This window comes from Falco cherrug, chromosome 10, assembly GCF_023634085.1.
Source record: "Falco cherrug isolate bFalChe1 chromosome 10, bFalChe1.pri, whole genome shotgun sequence".
Lineage (NCBI taxonomy): Eukaryota > Metazoa > Chordata > Aves > Falconiformes > Falconidae > Falco > Falco cherrug.
In genome coordinates, this window is record NC_073706.1 from 28,081,810 (window position 1) to 28,107,635 (window position 25,826).

At 38.5% G+C, this 25,826-nt stretch overlaps 1 protein-coding gene across 4 annotated transcripts in view; it reads right to left on the reverse strand.

The window, feature by feature from the left end:
- PARVA (parvin alpha) overlaps positions 1–25,826 on the reverse strand; it is a 68,732-nt gene that overhangs the window by 6,384 nt on the left and 36,522 nt on the right. For all 4 annotated transcript variants that reach the window (XM_055722568.1, XM_055722567.1, XM_055722569.1 and 1 more), the window contains 11 exons: positions 18,467–18,556; positions 18,298–18,368; positions 17,582–17,684; positions 15,490–15,630; positions 13,408–13,523; positions 8,017–8,075; positions 6,948–6,967; positions 5,486–5,547; positions 4,716–4,784; positions 2,970–3,071; positions 2,099–2,171 (listed from right to left, as the gene is read on the reverse strand). In XM_055722568.1, the coding sequence (XP_055578543.1) occupies positions 2,099–2,171; positions 2,970–3,071; positions 4,716–4,784; positions 5,486–5,547; positions 6,948–6,967; positions 8,017–8,075; positions 13,408–13,523; positions 15,490–15,630; positions 17,582–17,684; positions 18,298–18,368; positions 18,467–18,556 (906 nt within the window). The remainder of the gene's footprint in view (positions 1–2,098; positions 2,172–2,969; positions 3,072–4,715; positions 4,785–5,485; positions 5,548–6,947; positions 6,968–8,016; positions 8,076–13,407; positions 13,524–15,489; positions 15,631–17,581; positions 17,685–18,297; positions 18,369–18,466; positions 18,557–25,826) is intronic.

Below are 25,826 nucleotides of genomic sequence, written 5' to 3' on the forward strand. Positions count from 1 at the left end.
CAGCAGCAAGCTGCGTAACACCTTCCCTTCCTAATACAGAACTTCAAATGAATAAAGGGACAACTTGGACAGGCCTTTGCAAAGTTACCAGAAGACTCCACCACAACAACAGAATTCCACAGAAAGGTCCAAACTAAAAAGCAGCATGCTCCCAGAGAAACATGAAGTATTTCCATTGCTACATGTGTTTGACCAATATGCATAATGTTTTACTGGTTGCAATTTTCAAAGAGAAACTTGAATTTGGCTTTGATGCACACAATTTAAGTAATTTGAAATTACTTAATCTGAAAAAGCTTAAACTGCAAATGAATTCGTTATAGACTCAGTAGATTAATGTTCCGGCCATTTTTAAAGTAAAAGGTCAGGGAAAGCTTTTTAATACCTTTTCAATTATATTGCAAATAACCCAAATAAACTGTTGACCCCATAAAAATCACTGGTTTTCATACTCATTTAACCACATTCTTTTTTCCACTAAATATGTTTTTCATATTCTAAAGCACTTTTCAGCATATTTTTTCCTCAAGAACCTCAAAGAAACAGCGTAGGAATTTAAAGAGTATTTAGTATACACATTTAGGATAAGATCCTTTTCAATACTCTTTTGCTCACTGGAAATTTTAAGTACGGGCATTGTGCCCAATGTAACAACACATAAAACAGATGTGTTTTTCCATTCACATTGGGCAGGAAGTTTCATATTAAGCATTTCAATAATTGCACAAGAAATGGCTTATATATGCTGAAATATCCTTATGGCTTGATTTATACTGGAAAAATTAGCTGTCCCCTAGAGCAATAAATACCTGAAAAATTAAATGTCATAAGAATTTTAAACCTCCATGGGGAGTAAGGGATCACAGATACTCTCTGTTTTACTTGGATCCCTAGATTTCACAATTTCCCCCTTCTCTCTTTGACTATTTCAAACATAAAAGTGTGTGATATAGTCACAACTGGTTTAGTCAAGCATGATTGTGGATAAGAGTTCAAGCAATTAAAATAAGTGAAAAAATAGGCTGGGTAGGTCCAGGTTAAATGCATAGGCAGCATAGGCTCAATCCTGAGACCTTTTTTTGCGTGTGTGCATATGTCTGCTGCTATTATGATCTGGAAGTTGGGAGGGACGGAAAATAAGCAGAACGGAGCAGAACTTGATTCAGTGATGTGTGCCTGAATCTCCAGAAAGCCCTCACTATTGGAAGTAAAACTCTAAGCATCAGCTTGTATCACCTCCTCAGGGGATGACAATCCCATACTACAACAGGAGAAGACTGTTTACACCACAGAATGTAAATCTGCAATGGGTCTTGAAAACACATATATATTGATTACTGTAGTAAGTAACCAGCAGAAGCCCAGCTACCACCCCTGTTTGGAAGAGTATATGTCCAGCTCCTGTACAGTAAGAAGTGGTAACTTCTCACGGGACGAACAAGAAGAGTACTCTGTAACATGGTGATATCAAGGGCTCTATATCCTGCCTAAAAAGCTGGATTTAAACCCTGTATTTATACAAGCAAAGAGGAGTGGAATCCTGGTCCTACCAAAGTCAGCAGCAAAACCTTCATCTTCCCTGAAGACACATTTTACTTTCAGTTTCTAGCTCTAAATCTAATTTAAATATGGCATGATTAGGTCCTGCATTCAAAGGCAGTTATGTGAACATCTAAAATTTTTCTTCCACAACATCTACTTCTTTTGTGAAAATCTTGCAAATCACACTGCAATACTTGATGTTTAGTATGCAGATATAGGATGGGGGGAAATGGAACAATTGGAGCAATTCACATCTGCCAGTGACACCATTCACAATCGTATTCTTTTTCTTTCAGTGAATACCTGAGTATTACCGCATGTTTGGTCACACAGCTCTTACCCTGGCCATTCAAGAAAGGAAGCCTTCTAACATTTGAAAAAAAGCATGACTATCAACCGCTTAAAATACAGTTACCTGAGCACTTCAAAAACGTATCTTGCCTTTCACTCTTAGATTAACATTTTAACCTTCATTTAGCTATACCACAATCCTATGAGATATGATGTGGATCCAATGCAAATTTTTAAGGCGATACAAAAGAAGTATAATAGATACCTTCTGGTCTTGGCTTTGGCTTTTCCAATCCACCATCCTGCATTAGCTCAAATGCAAAGGATACATTGAGGACCTAGTAATATAATAATGGTAGTCATTACTGTGAACTACATACAGTATAGTATAAATGGTCAAATCAAGATGTATTTAAAGCTGCAGACTCGGATGCTCAGAAGGAAAAACTAGTCAGGGGTCCATATATCAATGGAAGAACTGGTCCATGGAATGCAGACAATCCATTGGTGTGTTTTTTCTGGGTGGTGATGGTGGTTTCAGAAATACAAAAGTATTGCAAAATAACATGTGACCTAGTATCACCCACAGAAAAATTACTTAGGAGTAAGAATAGCCCACCTCCCACAAGTTCAAAAATTGGAACATGATGGCCCATTAAGTGCTCGGCTTGAATAGACAGATGAATTGCCTGGATAGCAACAGGCAGTAAGGCAACAGTTGGTCTTAAAGTGATACATTGTACATATATGTCTTCATGCTTCCAAAAACATGAAACCTTTCAGATGTTGAATTCTTGGATTTTGGACACAAAAATATCAGTTCTGTCATCAATTCCTGTGAATAATTCCTTACACACTTAATGAACAGTAAGTCTGATTCAATGACAGCATCACACAATGGCTGCCAAAATCAGTTAATACTTGCTAACCACCCCGTTATTAATATATATTCCCTTTTATTCCAGGTAAACATGATACTAAGACCTTGAAAATGCTTGGAAATTGTTACCAGCACAGTCCTCTCTTGATTTCAGCTATTTACATCAAATTTAAGCAGGAAAGTTTATGACATCCTTGTACTACTAAATATGTTTATATGTTTATTTGTCTGTCACACAAAAATGAAATCTAATTACCTTTTGTTCAAAACTATCAGGAGTCAAGAAAAAGCTGTGCAGAGGAACAAAATAGCCTTCTAGGAGACCCATGAGCAGAACTAAGTACACACCATCTGCAAACTGTAAAAAAGACATTCCTCAGTACATTTTCTGAAGAATAACTCATTGCTTTGCTTAATGAACAAGATATATATTGTCTAATGCAAAATTGTCATCAAACTACTAACACAAATATTTTAAATTGCAACTAAAAGATCTCATCTCCCTTCTTTGATTCCTTTTATTTAGTTAGTACTTTCTGTTATGTCTTCTGCAAAACTGACATAATGCCAAAATACACACGCAGAGTAAAATCCCTGGAAAGACAGGTGGTCAGTGGCTTTGATCTAATGCCTTTGCTTTCTGTTACTAGTTGTGGGGAATCAGAACAGCCACCTTTCAAGCTCTCAAATGGCATGCATTCCCTGAGCAGAGAAACACAGAATGGAGGTGCAATCCCATGACTGCCCCAAAATTCAGTATATTGGAGGAAATGAAGGAAAAAAGAATCATCTTTGTCCACGTTCTGCAAGTCTGTGTCAATCCAATTTTAAGTGTATGTAATTACTGGGGGAAGACATCTAATTGCTATGATATATGTTCATCCTATCTAAAAAAAATAGCAACATCCATAAGATTTTGTTAAAGGCCCATCACTCTTACCCCTGTGGCATCAGGTCTATCAGTGCTCTGAGATATCCTTGCAATCAAACTGAGTTACTTGAAGCAGCCCATCACCTTCCCAAGGTCGGTAATTTCGTTCAACTGATAGAAATACAGCCTCTCATCTTAGGGAATACTGTTTCAGATAAATGCTTAAGGGGTTTCTAGGTACATTTGAATAATAAGTTTTCTCCAGAAGTAAACAAAGCAGTAAGCAGGCATAGGGAACGCCCTTCTGAAAGCCCTCACACATTACTTCCATCTAAACCTTAATTTTACCATTGAAAAATCTTTACCAGATTGATAGCTATTTAAATAAACCAGAGACTGTTAATAATATGTATCAAGACATAAAACAAAACCTGTCCTAAGACACCTGGGTTTTTTTGATAGTGCAGATACCATCCTTCCTGCCTGACCTTGTAATTTTCTTAGGATAACTGCTGCAATTGTTCACATGGGGAGGTATTAATACAGCAGGATTAAGCTTTTCTTTTAGCTTCTTTTCAGCCAATTTAGCAGCTGAGAACAAGAAAGAAGACCATGTATCACATTATTTCTGTGGTGCAATCAAGCCTGCAGCCCAACTGTACAGCTGCCTATACACTTGAGTAGCTTTACTTTTAAGAACGTATCTCACTGAATGGAGTCATTGTAATCCCATGGAATTGCCTGCTTGTGTAAAGGTAGGCAGGAAACAACTGTTCAGCTTGACATTGGAACAAACCAAGAGGGCAGAGTTCTTTCCTCATCAAAACAAGCACAGGTTCTGCTTACAGCACTTGGCAGTGCCCGAGAGGTAGCATCTGTTAATTAATTTTTATTCTAATGGAAGCACAAAACTGTTTTAGAGAAATTTAGCTGCCCTCATGATTTCTTTGCTGAATTGGTGAGGATCGTCTTCATAAAACATATTTAGAATTGAAGAGTTTCCCATCGAAATAACAATTTAGAGCTCTATGAATAATAATAATTCAATTACATTTCTGCATAAAGTTGGGGGCACTGCGCATAACACAGCACAACTATCCCTCCTCTTTAAGAAAGGCTATAAAATACTACCTGGGTCTCCAGTTCAGTCACCTCCAAATTCAATTTATTCAGATGCTTGTTCACAAAGGTGATGAGAGTCTGAAATAGGAAAACAATGTAACGAAGGCCTATTCAGTAAGGCAGCAGTTCAACTCATGCAGTATGAACTCTACCCAGAAAAGAATCTGCAGGAGTGAAGAGACTGCAACACAAATTTTAAGTTTTAAAAGTGAAATGTAGCATGAACAAAAACAGTATCTTTTTTTTTTCCCCAAGAATGAAGAACAGAAATAAAATGAACACAATGTATATAAATAAAAATACACTGTTAAAACATAGTAATACTTAAAAAAACCCTTGTAGCAGACTTACTGTAAGGAAGTGGGTAATAGGACTCCACTCATGTCTGACAGCAGCCAAAACACTCTAGGTCAGACCCTTGCCAGCTGTAAACTGGATACCTCTTTGGCATCAATCAGTACATTCAATCTACCAGTTGGGTTCTACTCAACATACGCTTTGTGGGATGGAAATTCTTTTTGATTCCATTCTTTTTGATAGAAATGTTGATAACTACGTGTTGTTCTGTGTTCCAAAGTTAAGTTCATGCTGCTAAATATTGTAAAAAGTAACATTATAATGATGAATTTGTATATTTAAGCATAAGGCTTAATTGTATTTAATGTGTGTAAACTATGCCAATTATAGATTATGTACATACACACGACATATGTACAAACAGATTCACACAAGCATGCACACAAACACATTATGTATTTCAAAAATAAAAATGTTCCAACCTTTTTCACTACATTGAGCTTGTCTGGAGCATGGTCAAATAAAGTGTCAAATGCATCTCTTTCTGAAAAACATTCAGAGATGTTAATACACTGAGCAGCAGTTGTCCAAATGCAAAATAAACACTTATAAAGGCACATACCCATTTGAGACATCACAGTCAGCAAAAGGTTTCAACATATTCTCTTTATATTCCAAATACCATGTATTTTGCATACTGCTCTCTTGCTATAAGCTGCTAGTAACTTATTCTCTATGGTTTATAAAAAGCATCGTTTTCAAGTAGGATTTGGATTACCTAATAATCCTGTTTTTCATAAATAAAGAATGATACATTTATGCATAAAAGCTTAAACAGCCAGATACAAGGAGCTAAGTAACGAAATCATTTTGTGTAGAAGACCACGAGTTTGCGTCTAGAGTCACTACACCTGCAGAGGAAGATTTTCCCCATGGGCCACTGACTGCTTTGCGGTGCGCTATATTATTAACCTCCTCAAGCAAGCTTATGATTACACAGCTGCAATATGATTCTTTGTATAGATGTTTTGGGCCATTCTGATATGCAATTTTGGACATTATCAACAGGACGGACAACCTAGGGTAGCATGGCTGGAGGGCTACTGGAGCCACCTTCTGAAGAAAACAGAAAGAAAAATACAAAAAGGTACCAGAGCCTTTTCTAGAGGAATTTCCATTTTGACAATCTCCTGAATGATAGTTAATGACTCCATAAAAAGCTGCATTCATATTCCTCAAAAAAAAAAAAAAAAAAAAAAAGAGAAGCTAGAGTAGACCCAAATGCATTTGTAGAAGGCAGACTTTATACAAAGTACGACTGCGCAGGGATACGACTGGGAGAAGTCGTCACACATGAGGCCTTTTAAATCAGCTGTAAGGCAACCACTGAAATACTGCAAGAAGCAAATGCTAAATTCTTGGTGGAACTCCACCTAAGCTCCTCAGATGAGTGTTTTCTGTTGGCCAGGCATTTGGCCAGTCTCAACACTAGCAGTAAGACATACCAGGCACAGGAACTTGCATGGTGTTTAGGCCTGCTGAATAATGACTCAAAGCCATTAAAGTGTAAGCAGGTTACATATGCAAGAATGCCAACAAGTTCACTAGCTGGTTTATGATAAGACATCATTTCATATTATGCTGGGAACTTATGACCATTAATACTATTACAGTAATGTTCTGGAGGTTAAACCACAAAGCACCTGCAAATTAACACGTGCTGAAAAGCAATGAAATGTGTTTTAAAGACAGTCAAACTGATTTTAATGCTTTTTTCCTTTTGGTAACTGCCACAACAGCTTGTGGTGCATATATTTATATATCTGCCAGGGCAACTGGAAATCCTCTACTTCCTTACAGTTTGATCAAAGTGACCACCCATTGCAGAACTAATATATATACTTTGGCTACTTCAAGAAAAAGATAATAATCAAATGAGCTTACCATGCCTTCCAGATAATGCCCTATGAAAAAAAAAAAAAAAAGAAAAAAAGAACAAACCATAGTTACATATCATTCACTTGCAGATGCTGTGCTGCAAAAGAAAACAGCATATACAGCCAAATCTTCAGCTTGGTGAATACTGGAGAATATCCATGGAATTAAGAAAACCTTCATCAAGTTACTCCTACTGAGAATCTGGATTATTCTGGAGTCCATCAGTATAATATCTCCTTGCTTGACTAAAGTCTCACGGGAGGCCAGATCTCAGATTTCCTACTATTGAACCAAATCAACGCACCTTGCCCAAGTAAAGAAGGCTTCCTCGTGTTGATTTTGTGAAATTTTTTCCCCTTTGCTTTAAAGATGCACTTTCCACATCAACTACAATACAATTCCAGCCAAAACAATGCTTGGATTGGGTTCTCAAGGACTGCAGCATTTTGCTCCAGTTGATACTTCATATAACTATTACACATAAGCAAATCGATAAAGATTAATAAGTCGTCTATGGTCTGGCTTCTCTCCATTCTATTTGAAACGAAGATATTCTACTATTGCTCTCTGTTGGTTTGGAATAACTTTTCGGTCATGAACTGTTCGGTGAGATGACATGTACAGGACTCACTACCGTCATTTTACATTCACAAAGTCCAAACACCTAAAACCAGTCTATCACACTCCTGTTTGAAAGAATCTAGTTCTCCATCAAATAAATACCAACATTAAAGAATGAAGCATTTTTGCTTGAAGGACTTTTGAATAAAATAAATAAGAAATATAATAAATACAGAAATAAATTAATAGTAGATAAAATAGAGATTATGTGTATTTTCACTCTCTTTTGTCCTGGCCTCCTTCTTTTAGATCCTCAGCTCTCTATTTCCTCACCCTTTTGTATTTTTTTGATGCATGTTTGCAGGTCTTGAAAAGGCTAAAATACAGTGACTGGCTGATGCATCGTCTTCCCTGGAACCCCAATACCAAAATCTAAATATCAGCAAATGTTTGAATTTCTGAGACGCATCTGTGTTCAATTACTGAACTGCTGGCAAAAGTGGTGTTGACATACTCAGTGTTACCAGTTATTTCCTCTTGGATTTGTCGAGACTGGAGGATTCCTTCTCGTTTCTGGGGAGAAAAAAAAAAAAAAAAAAAAAAGAGAGAGAAAAAAAAAAGTAATGTTTAATGCTTAAGGTACAGTAAAAAATTATTTGTGATCCACAAACATAATTAGATGAGAAACCTGCAAAATAAGAACTTATTTTAAACAAACTTACAGTAATATATTATTTCACCTTGCAAGTATTTCAGAAAACTCTTTTCTACATTAATAAGAAACTTGAAACTCCACCTGTAGAAGGAAGTATTTCTTTTCCTTTCTCCATTGTTCTTAATTCACTTTTCTTTTAAAAGCCCCAATTCAGCAACACATTTGAAACACCCTAACACATATGCAAGTATTTTAGTAGAGGTATGTCTAGGTGAGTTGAATTGACCGTATTTCAATGAACAGCTTGGCAGATGGTGCCCATGTTTCTCTTCTGAAAAAACGTTGCTCCCAGGCTATCCGTCCTTTCTGCCCTGTTCGTGCACTTTCTTTTTTGCCTTGGTGTTTTCCTTTTCTGATTTCTCTGCACACAAAGAGCTCTATTTGCTTGTGATGGAAAACGAAAATGGTCTGTTCCAGACCCTAGTCACCTCCGTGTTAATCCACGCATTGATTCCAATGTCCTTCAGACGCGAGAAGCCCTTCGTACATGGTGCTGAGTGGCCTGTGTCTAGAAGCTGTACACAAAATGGCAGAAGCCAACTCAAATGGTTGCTATTTCAGTCAGTTGGAAAATGAAGGAGTTTAAAAATTTGACATTGTTTCCAGTATGCTGATCAGTCATCTGGTGGCAGTGTAAATACCACACATATGTTTTGCCTCTTTTTGTGTTCTCTCTGTTAGTTCTATTCACTGGAATTAGTAAAATTTTGCAATACAGAAAGAAAAGTCAGGCAAACGCTGACGACTGCATGTACAGTCTAGACATTAGACTATTATTCATGATTCTTTACTCCCTGTCATACAAGGAAATGAGAAAAATAAATTTATGCTACTCCTAGACTTGTCTCTTATGTGGAAAAGAGAAAAGGAGAATAATCTTTTGGAAAAGTCCTTCCTGGCATGTGAACTGAGGCTGCTGCTTTTCCCTGCCTTGGAGATGATAGCACTTGAGGCAGCCCTTGGTGCATGAAGTGCTGAGGATTTGGCTAGGCTTCAGTCTATTACTTCTATACTGCATTACTAAAATATATGAGGATCAAACTTACTTTCTGCAAGAAAGTCATACATGGTACCCCCTGGGTCACTCCAGCCTGGCACTTGGAATAATCTCAACTGTACTTTTAGCCAGGCGATAGTTTCAGGAATTCCCCGTTACATTTTTCAATATATTTTACTAAATACCTTGCACATGGTTAAAAATGCATTCATGGAGGATTTAAAAATGCATTAAAAAGAGTGGAGTCCAGTGTGTTACATGCTGAAAGAGGGGGCACAGAACGGCTGCCAAGACATCTTCTGACACATACCTTGAAAGTCTGAAGAAAAACTACATCATTTAGGGCTATCTTCATTTCCAGCTTGTGCAGAAAGCAGTAAGTATTTGCACTTGAAGTTACAATCTAGTTCATGCTAGCTCAACTTAGAATTCCACTCTGAGACTTTTGTTTATTTTTCCCTTTGCTGCAGGGTGAAAGGAAACATTTACTTCCTCCTGATGATGACTCTGACAAGCCAATGATTGCCTTCTGGAGCAAAAGCCCTATCACTCTTGTCTCCTGGAGGAGTTGAGCATCATAGCAACAGCAACTGTACTTCTCGATGGCCAACCGAGTGATCTGGGAAAAGAAAAAGCTTCTGGTACTCTGCCTTCCCTCTGCAACCTTAATCCTATTGTTGATGAAAAAAAGGCAGGCCATCAAGCCCTAGTTTTGTGCCTGGCATCTGATCACTAATATTACTGGAATTTCCACACTGCCCAAACATGACACGCATCTGCTGGATGCTTATTTGACCAGCACATGTCATGATAGATTTTCCAATACTTTTGATTTGTAAAAAGACTGGTGAAAAAGTCCCAATGGCAACAATCAGAACCGACCCTAGAAACACTACTCTAAGCGCTTTCTCTGTGAAGGCTGCTTCCCACACATCTTTTGCACTTTAAAAACCCAAAATTGACCCTAACACTGATGTCACCTGTTGTAAAGCTTGTTTTATACTAGACAGAGAACGACATAATATTCTTAAAAAAACAAAGAAGTGCTACTGAGGACTGAAACATTGTCCAGTAATGTTCCTTAAAGACAACAGTGGCTATAACTGAAATAACAAATGATAAAAATGAGTATCTATTATCTGAAAGTCACTGAGAAATGAGGCATGAATTAAGATTCCCCATTGCAAAGAAAAGCTGGATGCACATTCTAGCAACCACAGAAGACTTTATTTGGACAGGCTTGACGTTTTCTTCCCTCACAGCTGAAAGACTCCAGTAAGGGCCATGAAAGATCTTCCTAATCATATTTATCCTTTTAAATTGGCGACTACCAACATAGTGACTATACATCTGAAATTTGGGAATATGTCTAGAAATGGAAAGAGTGTCTTCATCTCTCTCCATGTCAGCTGTATGTTAGCAGTTTTACGTAACTGAGGGCCAACTGCCTAATTTCCCACACAAAGTCCCACTGTGAAAACCCTCCCATTACTTGAAAGGGTTTTGCCTATGTATTGTTGCTATCCATTTCACCTGGAGGATCATGCTTTATAATTGCCCTACCAAAATGAAATGTACCACTATTCTGGAGCTTAAAAGAACAAATACATTTATCACAGGTTCAAAAAAAAGACTTCTTGGGAACCTGGAGGCAATGCTGGGCAGAAACATTTCAGACCTTCCCAGGCAGTGGAACCAATGATCTCAGATTAAGCTTGCGATGTACGCGTTCTTCTAATCTCATTAATACCCTACAATAGTTATGTACCCAAGAATTGCTGTCCCAGTATCCAGAACATGCTAAAGCCATTCTGGCTGCTCTGCCAATGCATTCTTATACTAAATTACATCTCTTGCACACAAACAATCTGTCATTTAACTATTTGTGAATGGCATAAATAAATAAAAAGAGGCAAAATGATGGCAAGATCCAGCTCTCCACAAAAGCTCTCTCTTGTTCCAGTAGAAATTATCAAACAAAGCCTGGGCTTTCTTCAAACGTATTCATGCTATCAGTATGGAAGGAAAAGAAAATAATATAACAAAATAGCTACAAAAGATCCAACTATCACATTTTTTCCCAAATCAGCTTGTAACCCAGATTTCACATTACTCTCATTGCTAACAGCTTTTGTACAAAACAGCCAAGGGAAACAACCTTTCTTAATAACTGTGCTGATTACCTGTTGGGCAGGGGCACATATTTTGTTTCAGAAACATCTTTGTTTCTATTTCAATAAACTACGCCCAGCTAACACAGCAACCCTCCCATTTTATGTGTTTCTAAACCTAACAAAATCATGAAATGAATTCACAGTCTTCCTTAAAGAGTTCATAGAAGTTCTTAGTTCTTTTATTTTTCTCTTCTCTACTATTCCCTTTATCAAACTGTATAGAGCAGAATTTAAAACCAGCTACCACATAGTCTGTTAAGTTTCCCTAGGCATGACCTTATTTTACAGAACGTATGATGGTTTAGAACATGAGGCGTGCAAGTTTAAACACTAAATTAGGCTTTAGGATCTGCTGATTGTTGATTAAAACTTTCACTGAGTTCAAAGAGCAAACGATAAATTATACAGAACCGATCCCACAGGACACAAACGTCAGATTTAAAAAATAAAAAAACCCAGACCCCCACCATAAAATTAAAATGAAAAATGTCTCCAACACAATTACAGTAAGGATACTGGCCCCCACCCTCTGCTAACAGGAATCAGCATAACTCTGGAGTTACACTGATTTGCTTTCACCACGGATGGGGTCTGCAGGACTAAATCTTCTGCAACATAACTTGGATTTTATTCTGGAGCAACTGCTTTCTCTGCAATTCACTGGCGCCTGAGCTACAGTGGTGTAGCTAAGAGGCAAAGCAGTGAGCCAGATTCTCCCACTACTTATTGTTTTTAAATTGGTTTATCTGTGCCGACTTCAGTGGATTTGCTATTGTACTACATTAGCCTATTAAACAAGGGGACAATTGCATCCATTGATTTCAATGGGAATTTTGTCTGGACATAAGGAGTGACAGCAGAATGCAGGATCTGGTTCTTTATTTTAGGACTATGCTCTTTTTCCAGTTTAGTTTCTCATCCCAAAGCTGCCCTGACTGCTGCACTCCTGATTTCTTAAGCTGTGTTTGGTAGAACTTTGAGATAAACCAAATTTATAATAGCCAAAGAAAAGTGCTTGAAAATTGTATTCCTCTGACATCTTAGACATGCAAGTGCAGATTTGCTGGGGTTCTCTTTCATGATCTGCAGAGAAAACTATGAAGCAGAATCTGAGAGTCAATGAATCATTATCAAGTGTCAGTGATATATCTTACCGGAGACTCTCCTTCAGATTCCTCCCTAAATTATGAAACTTTTCTGATATGAACAGTGGAAAAAGGAGTGGTTACTTTCTCAGATCTGTCCCAAAGATTTTCAGCCACATAAAACTCGAGCAATAGCTCTTTGCACCAGATACTTCATGGTAACATCAGTTAAAATGTATAAATAAAGACAGCTACAATGCTAAAAATAAAGGCAAAGTTAATTGGAAAGAAAGAAAAGCATATTCATCGGGAAAAGGCCAAATAAGATAGAGCAAGCACAAGTCCAACTGCAAGAAAAATGATGAGCAGAATAACATGAAGAGTTTGGATGGCTGAGGCTCTAGCAAGACTGACTGACACAAAAGATTTAGTTGACAGGGCGTTTTTTTGCATGCTTATGATAAAGCCAACGTTGTAATCAGACTAAATTAGCACACACAAGGCTGAAAAAGAATATTGTCACCTAACATGAATCTGAATGTAATAAACAGTGACAATTCATCATTCAGTGCCAAGAATGATTTGAATCTCTACACAAGTGAGAAGACCGTCAAAAATGGGAAAAAAAATAATTCTAGAGATCATATTGGGTGATAAACACATTCCAACAGTAATAATGCTTCATATATTTTTAATGTCAGAGTCTGGCCACTTCACAATCAAAATAAGATATTCTGAGCCACAGCTCAATCTGGGAAAGCACTTCTGCATTTTTCTGGTTGAAGCATTGTCAGCAGGGAAGACGCATGTGTGTTTCTTGTCAGCCAAAGAGACACACACATGCCCACCCAAACAGAAACTCTAGATGTATTTTTCAAGAAACCCATCCAGCAATTTCACAACACTACCAAGAGCTATTTAACACCTCTCTTACCTGCACAACAACCACCTGAATGGACACATGATCTGGGAGTCTGATGGGTGCTCGAAAATACTGTGATAATGCAACCAGAAGATGAAGTATTGCCACAAGACTTTTAGCATGAACAGCTGAAATAGATATTAAAAGCACAAGTTACAAACTGCAAAGTAACTAGAGCACATATTTTTACTTTTTAGGATGCAGGGATTATGGGACTCTTCTCCTCTTGCCACCTGGAGCCAGAGGGCACTTTTAAGACACCTCACCCTTACTGGTCTCCCCCTGTTCAACTGGTCATGCGAACGCAGCCCCGTCAGTAGTATGTGTCAGCACCAAAGCATTACTTTTTGCAACATGTCTGGATGCCACAGGCTTGTGTAGATGGAAATCCAAAGCTAATCCAAAAGCCAGATTTCATGTTCGGCAGTTTAAGTGCTGTCTCTGCATTCTCCTTGCCTTTCCTTTATTCCCTTTATTTCAATAAGGATTTATAGACTATCAGAAAGATATTTTTGTACTCATAACATGCACTTATTCATTTTTAAGTGTCACAATGTCTGCAGGATGATAAACGAGCCTATTTTGGCAGAAGCCTTAAGCAATAACTTACTAAACTCAATGACTCAAACATTCCTCATGAAGTTGTTATAGTTCTTGTTATTGAAGCTTTTTCACAGCAGGTTTCATATGGGTAGTTAACACTAACACAACTTACAAGATATCAAAAGCCATACTGTAGGAAATCCTTAATCAAGTATCAAACCATTGGCATGAAAGTGAATAATTTCTAGTTCTTATTATTGCCTTTCTTCTTCTTCTGTTTTGTTTTTGCATTTATAGTCTTCCCCAGAGCACTATTCCTAAATGATATTTGATAGCTACATTACAGTGCACTTAGTTTTTTGTACTTGAACTACCCAATAACGACTACTTTACTTCCCTGGTAAAGCAGGATCCAATGCATTAAAAAAATCCTTCTTCATTATCTTCCAATGCAAGTCTCAACTATGCCGTGGAGATACCCGCTCATATAAAATGCAGCACTGCTGACAAATTTTGCTGGGGTGCCAGTGGTCATGGATGAGGTGCTTTAGCAGAATACTAAAAAGACGTCTGTCTGCCTAGCACCAGCATGTGCTACAGCTGGCTCCAGCTGCTGCTGTCTATCTTTACTTTAGCTCTAAAACACATGTAAAACATTAAATTAAAACTAGAAGTTAAATTGTCAGGCCACTCTAAACACCCTGCCTCCAGCTGCATTACAGAGAATGGAAAAAACCTGAGGGGAGGTTGAAAAGAGATGGGGACAGAAAACTCAGCGGGACCACACGAAGGGGAAAGTCAGAGATGCCTCATGTTCACCCTTCCTCCCTCGAGCTATTTCTCTCCCTCTCACTAATTTGTTGGATGGAATGGGAAACAAAACAGCTCAGCTCAAGGCAGGTATAGGAGACAGGGAAACTGCTAGATACTGGTCAAGGCATTCACCCGTGTGAAATGATTCGGGTTACCAAATTTAAAACAGATTAAAAGAGGCCTAATTTTCTACAACTGATGATAACCTGCTTTCTGCAACACTTATGTACTAAAATGACTTTTGTTGGGCCACTGAGGGCATTTCTATTAGTTATTACTATATTCATTTTTAATACAGTAGAACAAGGAAGGGTACAGTCCTAGTCTAGATGACAGTTTTGTAATCCAAATCAGTGGTTCAGATTTAGCCTTAAACAGAAACATTATTCATCTCTATGTTGCAAATTTTACACAACCTAGGGCCTAACCTTCCTTCTGCCCATTTATGCAAGTACTTGCCCATTGCAACAAACCAATTTAGTAACAGAAAACTTCAGTCCATATGCATACCAGTATAAGAGCAGAAACACCATACTTCGACAGACTCTGAAAAGACAGTTTATTTAAATTGGAGGATGAGCACCAGTAAAGGGATCTGGAAGTGCCCTGCAGACCAGCTCCTGCCATAAAACCAGGTTTCAGCCTTCCCTTATCATTGGGTATTCCAGAATTCCAGATAGCAGCTACAAACTCTCGCCTGTCAACAAATGAGAACAGCACAGAAAACACACAACTTACAGTCAACGTTCCATTTAATGCTTCTTGGAGGGAGTTTAAGGGTTTCATTGATCTTTTCAAGCACTGTCTGTAGCTTCTGTTTCTGAGCAATTTCAGACTGAGTAACTTCAGCAACATTCAGCTTTTCACTTTCAAGTTTCTCTGAAGAGGTAATAGAAGAAAAAACAGAAGAAAAACCATTGTCAGCTCCACAAAGAACATAAAGACATTCCATGCACCCAAGTGTACATTCAAGAGATATTAGAATTCCTAGTTTTAAAATTATCTGGTTTTCCTTCCAGAGCCACTTTCCTCCACACTTCTGAGCTCCTGAAGATACAGCTCACATTTTCTTTTTATTTACCTATTGCCAAGGGGAAGCCAAGTATTAATGAAAACCACACTACTGGCTAACAAATACTTGCTGCAACTCCCTTCAGGGAACATCAGACTCGGAGGTAAGGCCCATTACTTCTATTGCTACTGCATAAAGGGTATTCAGTACGCAAGTGGCTTGTACAGCAGATCATCAAACCTAGGAAACAAGGTATCAACTTTAAGGAGACTTGTTTCATCAGCCTCAGCCTCCTGGCTTCTCTCTCAGACTCAGGACATACAAAAAATGTTACTTGGCCCGTTTGTGATAAAAGTGAAGTAACACCACACTCACAGAGATGGAGAATGCACCCAAGAAATGAGAACAAGTATTTCGAGAGGTATGAAAACAACTAAAAAACCCTGGGTAATTTCTTTCTATGAAACCACAGCCCATTTCTGCACTCAACACTTGCAATAGATTTTAAAATACTCTACGAATTGGATTGTTAATAATTAGTACAGATTGCTAGGTATACACAAACATGGCTTAATGCTTACCATTAAATAATAAGCAAAGAAAATTTAACAGTGAAAGCTCCCTGATAACCAGAAACAAAATGCTTGGTTGCCTATCCATTTACTTCTATGAAAGAAAATCTTCTTAAGAGGTAACTTCTTAAGCTATATCTTATTTGGTAACAGCTGATCTTGTTCTCATCAAAGCCAACCAAGGCTCTTCCCAAAGAGAGTGAGCCTGAGCTACCAGCCTACGAATCCTGCCATGGAGAGACTGCTATCTCCATGAGTTTCTTGTGCCTCCACAGAAAATCAGTCTGTGCATAGTCTCACAACAAGACCAAAGTCTTCAGTTAGCATAAAAGTGATCCACAGGGAATTAAGAGTAATGGAAAAGATTCCACTGAAATCAATAAGTGCTGGATCAGTATATGCATATTTAGAGTCAGGCTGTATCTGATATGCATTTCTGGGGTTTGGGTAAAGTCACTGGAGGGCTGCCCATGAGAATCAAATTGCTCAGTCTGGAGCATATCCAGTCCATCACCATATAGTCAATAGCTTAACCATTCATAGAGAGGAATAACCTGTGTAGTCTTATTAGAAGTGCTCACATGATGTTTCAAGATTCATTTAAGATACTGAAAAGAAATTTACTGGAGACTTTATGAGCTGTAATAACTAAGTAAATGGCTTCCAAGCCAACAGTTAAAAAAGCACATGCCAGCTCTGCATTAGCAGTTTCTTTTCTCTATCTGTTTCTCAGCTGAAGCTCAGTTTGCAATCCACTGGGTACCATTACCTCAGTAACATTAAAAGCCAGACATCAAATCAGAAAGAAATTCCAACTTTCCAGAGGAACTCTGCGATGTGAAGAAACTATAGTATGGAACCAGCAGAGATTAAAAACATCCACCGTTGTACTGAAAATACCCTTGCCTTCAAACTTACTTTCCACTTGTAACACGGTTAAGTTTGTACAGCACATATGCGGATAATAAATTTAAACGGAGTGAATACTGTTGCCAAGACAAGAACCCTCCCTCTCTAGCACCCCAGGTAGGCTTTATGCTGTTCTCATCAACTACAGAACACTACACATTGCACTGTAGCTATAAGGATTGTGTGTACAGCCTATTGCTCAAGGGTCTCATAACACACTGCTATTTTTATATCACTTAGTGGCATATGTAAGATGATACTAAGGCTCCTAAGTAGGAACCAGTGATCCACTTACTTACAAAGTGCCCCAACAGCATGCACATACATTTTTTCTTACCAAATAATTTCTGCAATACTTGTCCATCATACAGGTCTTCAGCCAAGTCTTTCACAATAATCCTCTCTCCAACCAACACATCATTAATCCAGTCAATTAATACCTATATGGGAAACACAAATTTGGCAGTATTATACACTATTCATTTGCAATTTAAAACACATGTCATTTTGTACAATGATGAAAATAGTTAGCAGAAAGAATACCAAATTTGCAATGGCTCAAAATATAATCAGTCTGAAATACCATCAGAAGAGAACAGGAAGGACTCTTCTAAAGGTGGCTGTGTCAGTGCACCGTAAGATCTAGACAAATACCTGATTGATGCAGTGCCTTCTGGAGTGTAATCCGTCCTTTGCTTTCGGTAGTATTTTAACATTTTATTGTGAAGCAAAAGGTGTTGAGGTTGATTCTAATGAAGCTTCCCGCTACAGTTCCAACCCCAAGAATCACAAAGACTATGAGGGAAGTCAGTGTGATCTTGGATTGGGAGTAAGAATCTGGACTCAAGATTTTAATCCAGATTCTTAAGACTCTCTGTGCCATACCTAGAAAGAGATACTGCAACAAATGACCTGCCCATTTCACTGAGATGTACACACAATGTAGTTTAATTAATATCTAAACAGTGCTTTGAGATGTTCAAATGAAAGAAGTGGGGAAAGCATTAAAAAATAGTTTCGCTTTCCTGAAAGTGTTTACATGCTTTTTATTACCTTCATTAGTTCTTGTAATTTTGGGTCATTTCTTGAATTTGGATCAACCATTGTTCGAACTTCATTTTCCTCTGGAAGGTTTAAAAAAAGATGTTAGAAACTATTACAGACATGACATTTTATTTTACATCAAGCTTTTATGTTGAGATGTAAAATTGTTGTGAATTACCTAGCATAGTGTCCTCAGGGTCTAGTTCAAATGGAATTGGACTGAGAGGTAAGTTAATGGCATTTATTCCTTCTTCCTGTAATTCAGATACTAGGAAATAAAAAAAAAGAGCTTGGTCAAATTTCAATTCAATTTTACTTACTATTTCACTCTTGCTAAAAGTAGCATTAATTGTCTTAATTTCTTTACAAGAACATGACTCTATTAGATAAGCCACTAGGTGGAATTACAGCAATAAAATACAGCTCACAAAAAAGGGAGGCCTAGCTAACAAACCTTTATTTGTACGAGTAGATTTTTCATGGACAATGATACTGGAATCAATGCAACTTCCTCAAATCTTTTGCAGGGTAAGGCCCATTTGTCCTCAAACTTTAAAAAGCTCACTTGCATTTTAATGGTCCTGACATTTTAACACTAATGAATCATTTTAGTGGAGGGAAACTATTATTGCTCTCAGCTATGTCATCCTTGCTCTGGACATGCTTCAAGTTTAGCTAATTGGGAAGAGCTGGGCCTGGCTGTACATTCACGCAGGAGCTGTCAGAAGGATAAACTGTTTAGAACTGGAGGTGCAGTTGCAGCACATGGCTACCTCCATCATTCAAGTCAGAGACCAGCTGGAGCAGACTGTGGGACGCTTCTGGCCTCTGTTCTTGGCCTTTCTTTAGCAGAAACTACAGCAGCAGGACGCAGGTGAAAGACAATGAACCCTCAAAGGTACTGCCTTAGTGTAGAGTTCAGACCAGGTTGAGGAAGAACTTGGACACAGGAATGGGGAAGTAGTCCAAAATCCCATAGTTTGGAGATGCCCACAGCTGTCAGGAAATATGGACAAGTTCTTACTCAGCCAGAGTCCCCTAACGCTGCAAAAATCAACGTTCTTGTCATACACGCTCTGAGAGCATAGGAACAAAGATATCCCGAGAAGTGTAAAAGCAGTCCTGCCGCTAGTGCTGTACCAGGTGCAGCTCAGAGCAACTTCATTCATTCCTCTGGGTGACCCAAACTTTAACAGATTGCAAAGACAACTTCCTTCACTGCCCCAAAATGCCTCTGTAACAGAAGAGAATAAACACAAACGAGCCGATACAATAATCCAACCACTGTGGGAGAACACACAGCACTGCCCAGGGAGGGTACCCCCTCTGATGATCAGCCAAGTTTGTCTCTTGCTCTATCATCAATAAATCAGTACACACCTGACTTACCGAACCAGGCAAGAGCCTGACCATCTTACGAACAACAAGTAATGCTGTTCTGACTGCTCGTTTTCCAGTGTACAGACCTTTAGCAGAACTGGTTGTTAGCACTACCTGTTCCAGTCGGAGTTTAAACTTAAATAATTTAATTCAATCATCCTACATGTGTCCTAAAGATTCAGGTAGCTGTATACACCTTCTGACATGAACTAAAACATATGGGTTTTGTGCAGATACAGATCCACCATCTAACGTTTCAGATTTATTACCTGAAGCTTTCCTCAGTTTATTTTGAAAATTATAGAAACAATTTAGGTTCAGAGAAAACAGAAAAGTACAGAATGACAGTAGAGATCTTGTGTTTTGTCCCTGGCCCTGTGACTGTCTCTGAGTTAGCTTTTGAAAAACAATTTTACCTCTCTGCCTTAACTTCCTGGCTGAAATAAACAGCTAAGTTTCACATGAACACTGTGATAATTAGTCAGTTGGTGTGATAACAGTACTTAAAACTTTCCAGGTATTTTCTATGCCTTGTGAGATGTTTTGTGCTCTGCCAGATGAAATGCCTGTGCATGTTTCAAGAATCTGTGTAGCTGTATTCAGGCATCTATGTAAGGTTCATAGCAATAACTGCTGTTAGAATGCTTGTTACTTTTAATTGTACAAAAATAACTGAAAAATCCACTCCCTTAAATACTGAAACACTAACTTTGCTCCATACACTCACCCTGCTTGTGTATCTGTAAAATACAAATACTGAACAGCTCTAAAGAGTCATAAAATAATGTTGACAATAATAGTTCCCTCGATTGTTGTATATCCTCTAAAACTGATGGCTGAGAGCAATGGACCAAGTTAATCCCTCGTGTAACTCCACTGAGTTCTGAGGAGTTATAGCAAGGATGAATTTGGACTAGCATATACAATCTCAGGAACTGTTTACACTTAATGGCAATTTTTTGAACAGCTAGCACTCCTTAGGGAAAATCACTGTTGGTTTTATTAACCTCTTTGATTTTTATTTTTTCCCCCATTTCAGTTCAAAACGGTTATGGGCATAAAAACATTAGTGGATAGAAAATTTCCATGCAGAGGTCTTTCTGATCTGAAATGTTTAGTTCATGGAGAACTTCTGCACAAAGGTTCCTGGGCAGAAAACGTTTTTTTCACATCAGTCCCAAGAGGGAGCACAGTAAATGAAAACTGTTCAAGCAAACTTGCTCCACGGAGCTCTCCTATCCTGAAGGGCTGGATGCTCTGCTTGGGCAAGACACACCAGAAGAAGCAGTCTGCTTATTTTCCTAGAGAAAGACAGTGGGAAAAGCCTTTGGCTCCTCTCTCCAGGGAGCGACCCACTGGCAGAGCTCATGACACTTCTCCAGCAAGACACGGGTAGACCTTTCCAGGCTGAATGTTCTGCAAGGCATTCTTTACAAGGCCCACTGAATGTCCCCATATTTGTCCTCCAATGCGCACCGCTATTACATTCTACTTTTAATAACCTGACCATCATATCATCAGAGTTTCTGAAAATAAAGCAAACAAAAATCCACCATATCTTTGCACGGAAAAGAAACAAAAATACAAATAAAATAATAATAAATATACAGGAGAAACTAATACATTGATCTGTTCTAGAATACATTGCAAGTGTTGTATTAATTGTACAGCTGGAGCTAAGTCCTGCTTTGCTGTACACAGATATACACGAGTGGTGGTCTTGTTTCCCCCAGGCAGCTCACCCAAATCGCATACATTTCTCACACCTGCCCGAGCCATTCGCAGAACCTACCCAACACGCCTCCAGATGACCCAAAGATCCCAGATGGATCCAGTTTGCCAGAGAGGACAGCTCCTCCTCAGCCACTGCATTCTGCAGTGCGCAACCAATGCCCAAGGTTGGTATTAGTCCCATAATAAAGATTCCTCCTGCCCTCCCATCCCCTACAAACTGAAAACACGATGGAGAAACCCTGAGCCTGACAGCATCTTTTTCATTTTTTCCCCAATACTCAAAAGATTTAACTACAGATTAATACCACTGCTAAAAGGAGCAGGTAAGAACATGCATTGTATCAAGTTGTATGGAAAGAGAAAGAAAATGTATTATGTAGTATAGCCTCACTCTCTAAGAATTTCCATCAAAAAAGTTCCATGACAAACCACTATTATATCCTTAGGTGTTTATAGAAGAACCACAAAAATGTGATTGAGGTTAAGAGTTTGCATACCACAGTTTCAGCAGAGGAATCCATTTTCCAGCTGCTTTTCATTAATTTGTTTTAATTAATTTTCATGAAAATCACTCTGGCAATTTAAGATTTTAGTAAAAACAAATCACACAGCTTTGGGACAATTTTTGCAGCAGCTGAAATGAAAATAAAATCATCTAAGTTCTTAAAATACTTTGAGGAATGACTTGGCGCATCAGTAGCACCTCCACTCAGAGTCTCAGTGTGTAAAGACCCAGGAAGGTATGAGGGGGGACACAGCTGCAGTTCAGCTGTACCACACCAGTCGCCAGGAGCCAGACCAGTGCACTGTGACCTGTGGCAGCATCCTCTGATGCTTAACATGAGGCATGCTTGGCCCCTAGACAACACCAGCAAGCAGAGTTAAGAGCACCTTTCTGTTCTCACCCTCTGCTGTGGCCCAGATACAGCCCCGTGCATCAGCTGCCACAAGGCTTGTTCTCGTTGTGCTTACATTGGCATGATTAGGGACTTTATCCTTTTGGATGTAAGAGGAAAATCCAGTCCTTCTGTTTTTTACAGTCACCATGCTGAGTGGAACTGGGGGTTGAATGCACTTCTAAAGCAAGACCCTTAAAAGCCACAGGGTTACACATGGGCCAGATAAATCTCTGTGGATTGGCAATGTGAAAGTCCCAGTTTTAACTCTGGATAAGGAACGGACGCTTCAGCTCTGACTTCTGATTCAGCTCCACATGCCAAATTTGTTATGATGTAATCAAGCGCAACTCCACTGCTATCAGCTGTCAACAGACTTCCTCCTATCGTGCCAGCACCAAATTTGGCCCCCCGAGCTGGGGAGCCCACAGGCTTGTACCAACAGCAACTACAGCAGCTATTTTAAGCTGGATGGAGTTCTTACTGTTTTAGATGCTCTAGGATTACAAGGTCATAAACCTATGCTATCAAATCCACGCGGGTGCTCTGAGCCAGGCTTCACCCTTTGATGCATGCATCCAACTGCCATTGAAACCGTTGGACGCTGAGCACATCTGAAAGTGGAGTACTGCCCATACGGTTTAAATTGGCTTAATTCCTCTAGTACATGCAGCCTGTTGCTCCACATTGTATTTATTAGACAGTTTCATTTGGGTTTTTTACTTGTTTATTTTGTGCGCTGAAGGCTTTTTGCTGCTCTGTTTAGTATTCAGGGCTTAATGTTATTCTGATTTGAATAAAACACATCTTATTATTTGACTGAGCTCAGAAATGCCACATCACCCAACGCACTCTCTGTGGTTTAGACGTATTTTAGCATATCTATCCAAAGAATCATAAAATAAATACAGCAAGATGTAGTGTTAAATGGTCTCTCCTCTGAGTGCTAGAGCCATGTCTTTCCATATAATTGACTCCATACTTGCAAAACTAAAATTACTCAAGTGCTACAACACTAATGGGTCTATTCTGAAAGTTTGTGATTAACTAGAACCGAACCCTAATGCTGGAGGAGCACAGCGACAACACAATGCTTCTAACCTCAATCTTTCAAAACCAGGAGATTTAAATATATGCATATACACCTGCATAAATATATATACATACACACTTCTGCAGTTCTTGAACTGCCTGCCTTTCTTTAATGTATGGGGTTTCCATTCAAGGTCATCTCTGCCATTTTTAAGGTTGCAAATATTTTGTTTTGGAATTTTTTTGGGGGGGTGTTGGGTGGGCTATTTTTTTTTTTTTTCCAGAAACTGAGATTGGTTGCCATTCACATGACTCCAGGAGTTTAAAGTCAAAGGACAAACTACCTGATATTGTAAACTACCATGGCAGACAGCAGCTTTACGTGCCGTGTCTCTATCTGAAGCTACTCTTTCTTGGAACAAGCACCGCTTGGAAGGCTAGCTGCAGACACATTGCTGGAGTAACACTGCGTATTTGTATATACACCCACATGCAAACATGCATGCTTATACAACGTATGTTTACGTATGTAGCCAGAAATCACAGCCAGTTTAGAAAAATGCTGGTTTTCAATAAGAAATGTCTTTACTGTTTTGTATAGGCCAGAGATATTGACTCAATTAGAGCTGAGCCAAATTTAGATGAATCGCTTTTGGTTTCGTATTCCTCTTACTGGGTGCAAATTTCTGATAAATGCTTACGACCTTGATGGCTGGATTTTATAACCACTCGTGCACAAAAGGTGCTTTACTTTTACTGCCTTCATAGTCTACAATGCAGACTTCAGCGTCAATGAGTGTACCTGCACCAATTTAAGTGGATTTATGATGATTTATACTAGCTCACTGGCTCAGAGTGATTCCTATTCCCCCTCACATACTCCAGTTTCATATCCTGATGTAATTCCAGTGGAGTAATTCTGAATTTGTACTGGCAAATGTGAAGAGATCCAAATTACCTAAGATAGTCAGAGAATGACAGAAAAAACAGCAAAAGCATTTTCAAAAAGTCCTAGTTCAAGCTTTTACAGAATGATGCTATTTAATCAAGCAAACTTACACAATTGCTTTCTGGGCCATCCATCCAAAATGTTATTTTCTAATGCTTATGTGTGCGCATCTTGTAAGTCCACAAAGGGAAAAGAAAATATTAATCTAAAATGGTACTGCCTAATTTTCTTGAATACATAATTCATCCAATATGGATTCTGGCAACTCAGCTTTAACTCTGAAACAAAAGAAATCCACACAAAAGACAATAAATCTGCATTACACATGGTACTAAAATGATCCAATGGATTTATAGATGTTTACAAGTTTGCAGAGTGTGACACAGCGTCCACCAGAAATTTGATATTCACAGCACAAAACATCATAAACACATGTCTGCAACTACAAAGGGGCCTTTTTATGTGGGGATCATTGTTAAAATTGTCTTCAGAACATAAACCTTAAGTTGTAAATGCTACTTCCCATTTATTCTCCAAGACATAACAAATGAGGAAAGAAAAGCAGAGATATGTTTGTAATTGAAAATGTTTCTCAGGAAATGATCTGTACAGGAACATCATTCTCATTCCATTAACTACTGACTCCAAGCCAACCATTTGTAAAAGTAAATAAATATGCAAACTGGCTGACAACAATGTGCCTGCCTTTAATGTCACTGCATTAGTACCCAGTCTCCAAAAAATAATCTATTTTCTTCTCTCATTTCTCCACTAAACCAAACATGGCATACACACAAAAAGGAGAAATGCTGTTCACAAAAGAAAAGGAAAAAAAAAAAAAAGAAATGCTATACTTTTTTCATGTATGCAGTACTCATTAAATGCTTACTGCCTTAAACATTCTTTAAAGTCCAAAATTACTCCAAAGTACCTCAGTGACTAGCTTGCTGTTGCTTTCTTTTTTGCAATTAGCAGGGAAAACACCCTCCACTGACTGACATCTCTGGTCCAAGTAGGTAAAAAGACAACAAAACAGGGAGCAAGTTCAAATCCATTTAAAGAGTAAATGTGATTTTCTTTGCCATGTCATGAGTAGCTTCATTAAGTCTTACATGCTTTCACATTTAATTTGGGATGAAGGCTCTTCCGCAGATTTTCCCTGTAGTTTCTAAGAGGTAACAAGTGGTGCCGTGTCAAGCTAACACAGATGCCAGTCATTCCATTCATTCCTTCAACACATCCTCTCAACGCATCTTTTAAAATACATAAGCAGTATCTGCAGATGTTTTAAAATGCAGGTCACCCTACAGGAGTGTCTAAAATATCACTAGGAAAAAAAAAAAAAAAAGAGAACAAATACAGACAGCAGTTCAAACTACACTGATATTTTTTCCCCCACTTAAGAAGAAATGAGGCATATGAGAAATGCTGCGACCATTCCAAGTCCCTATCAAAAGGTGCTGCACTGGATTTGATCCCAGCCTGAAAACTCCTCAGACAGTCTCAGATATGCTGGTAGCATCTTTGTGCGAAAGATACCTAGAGGT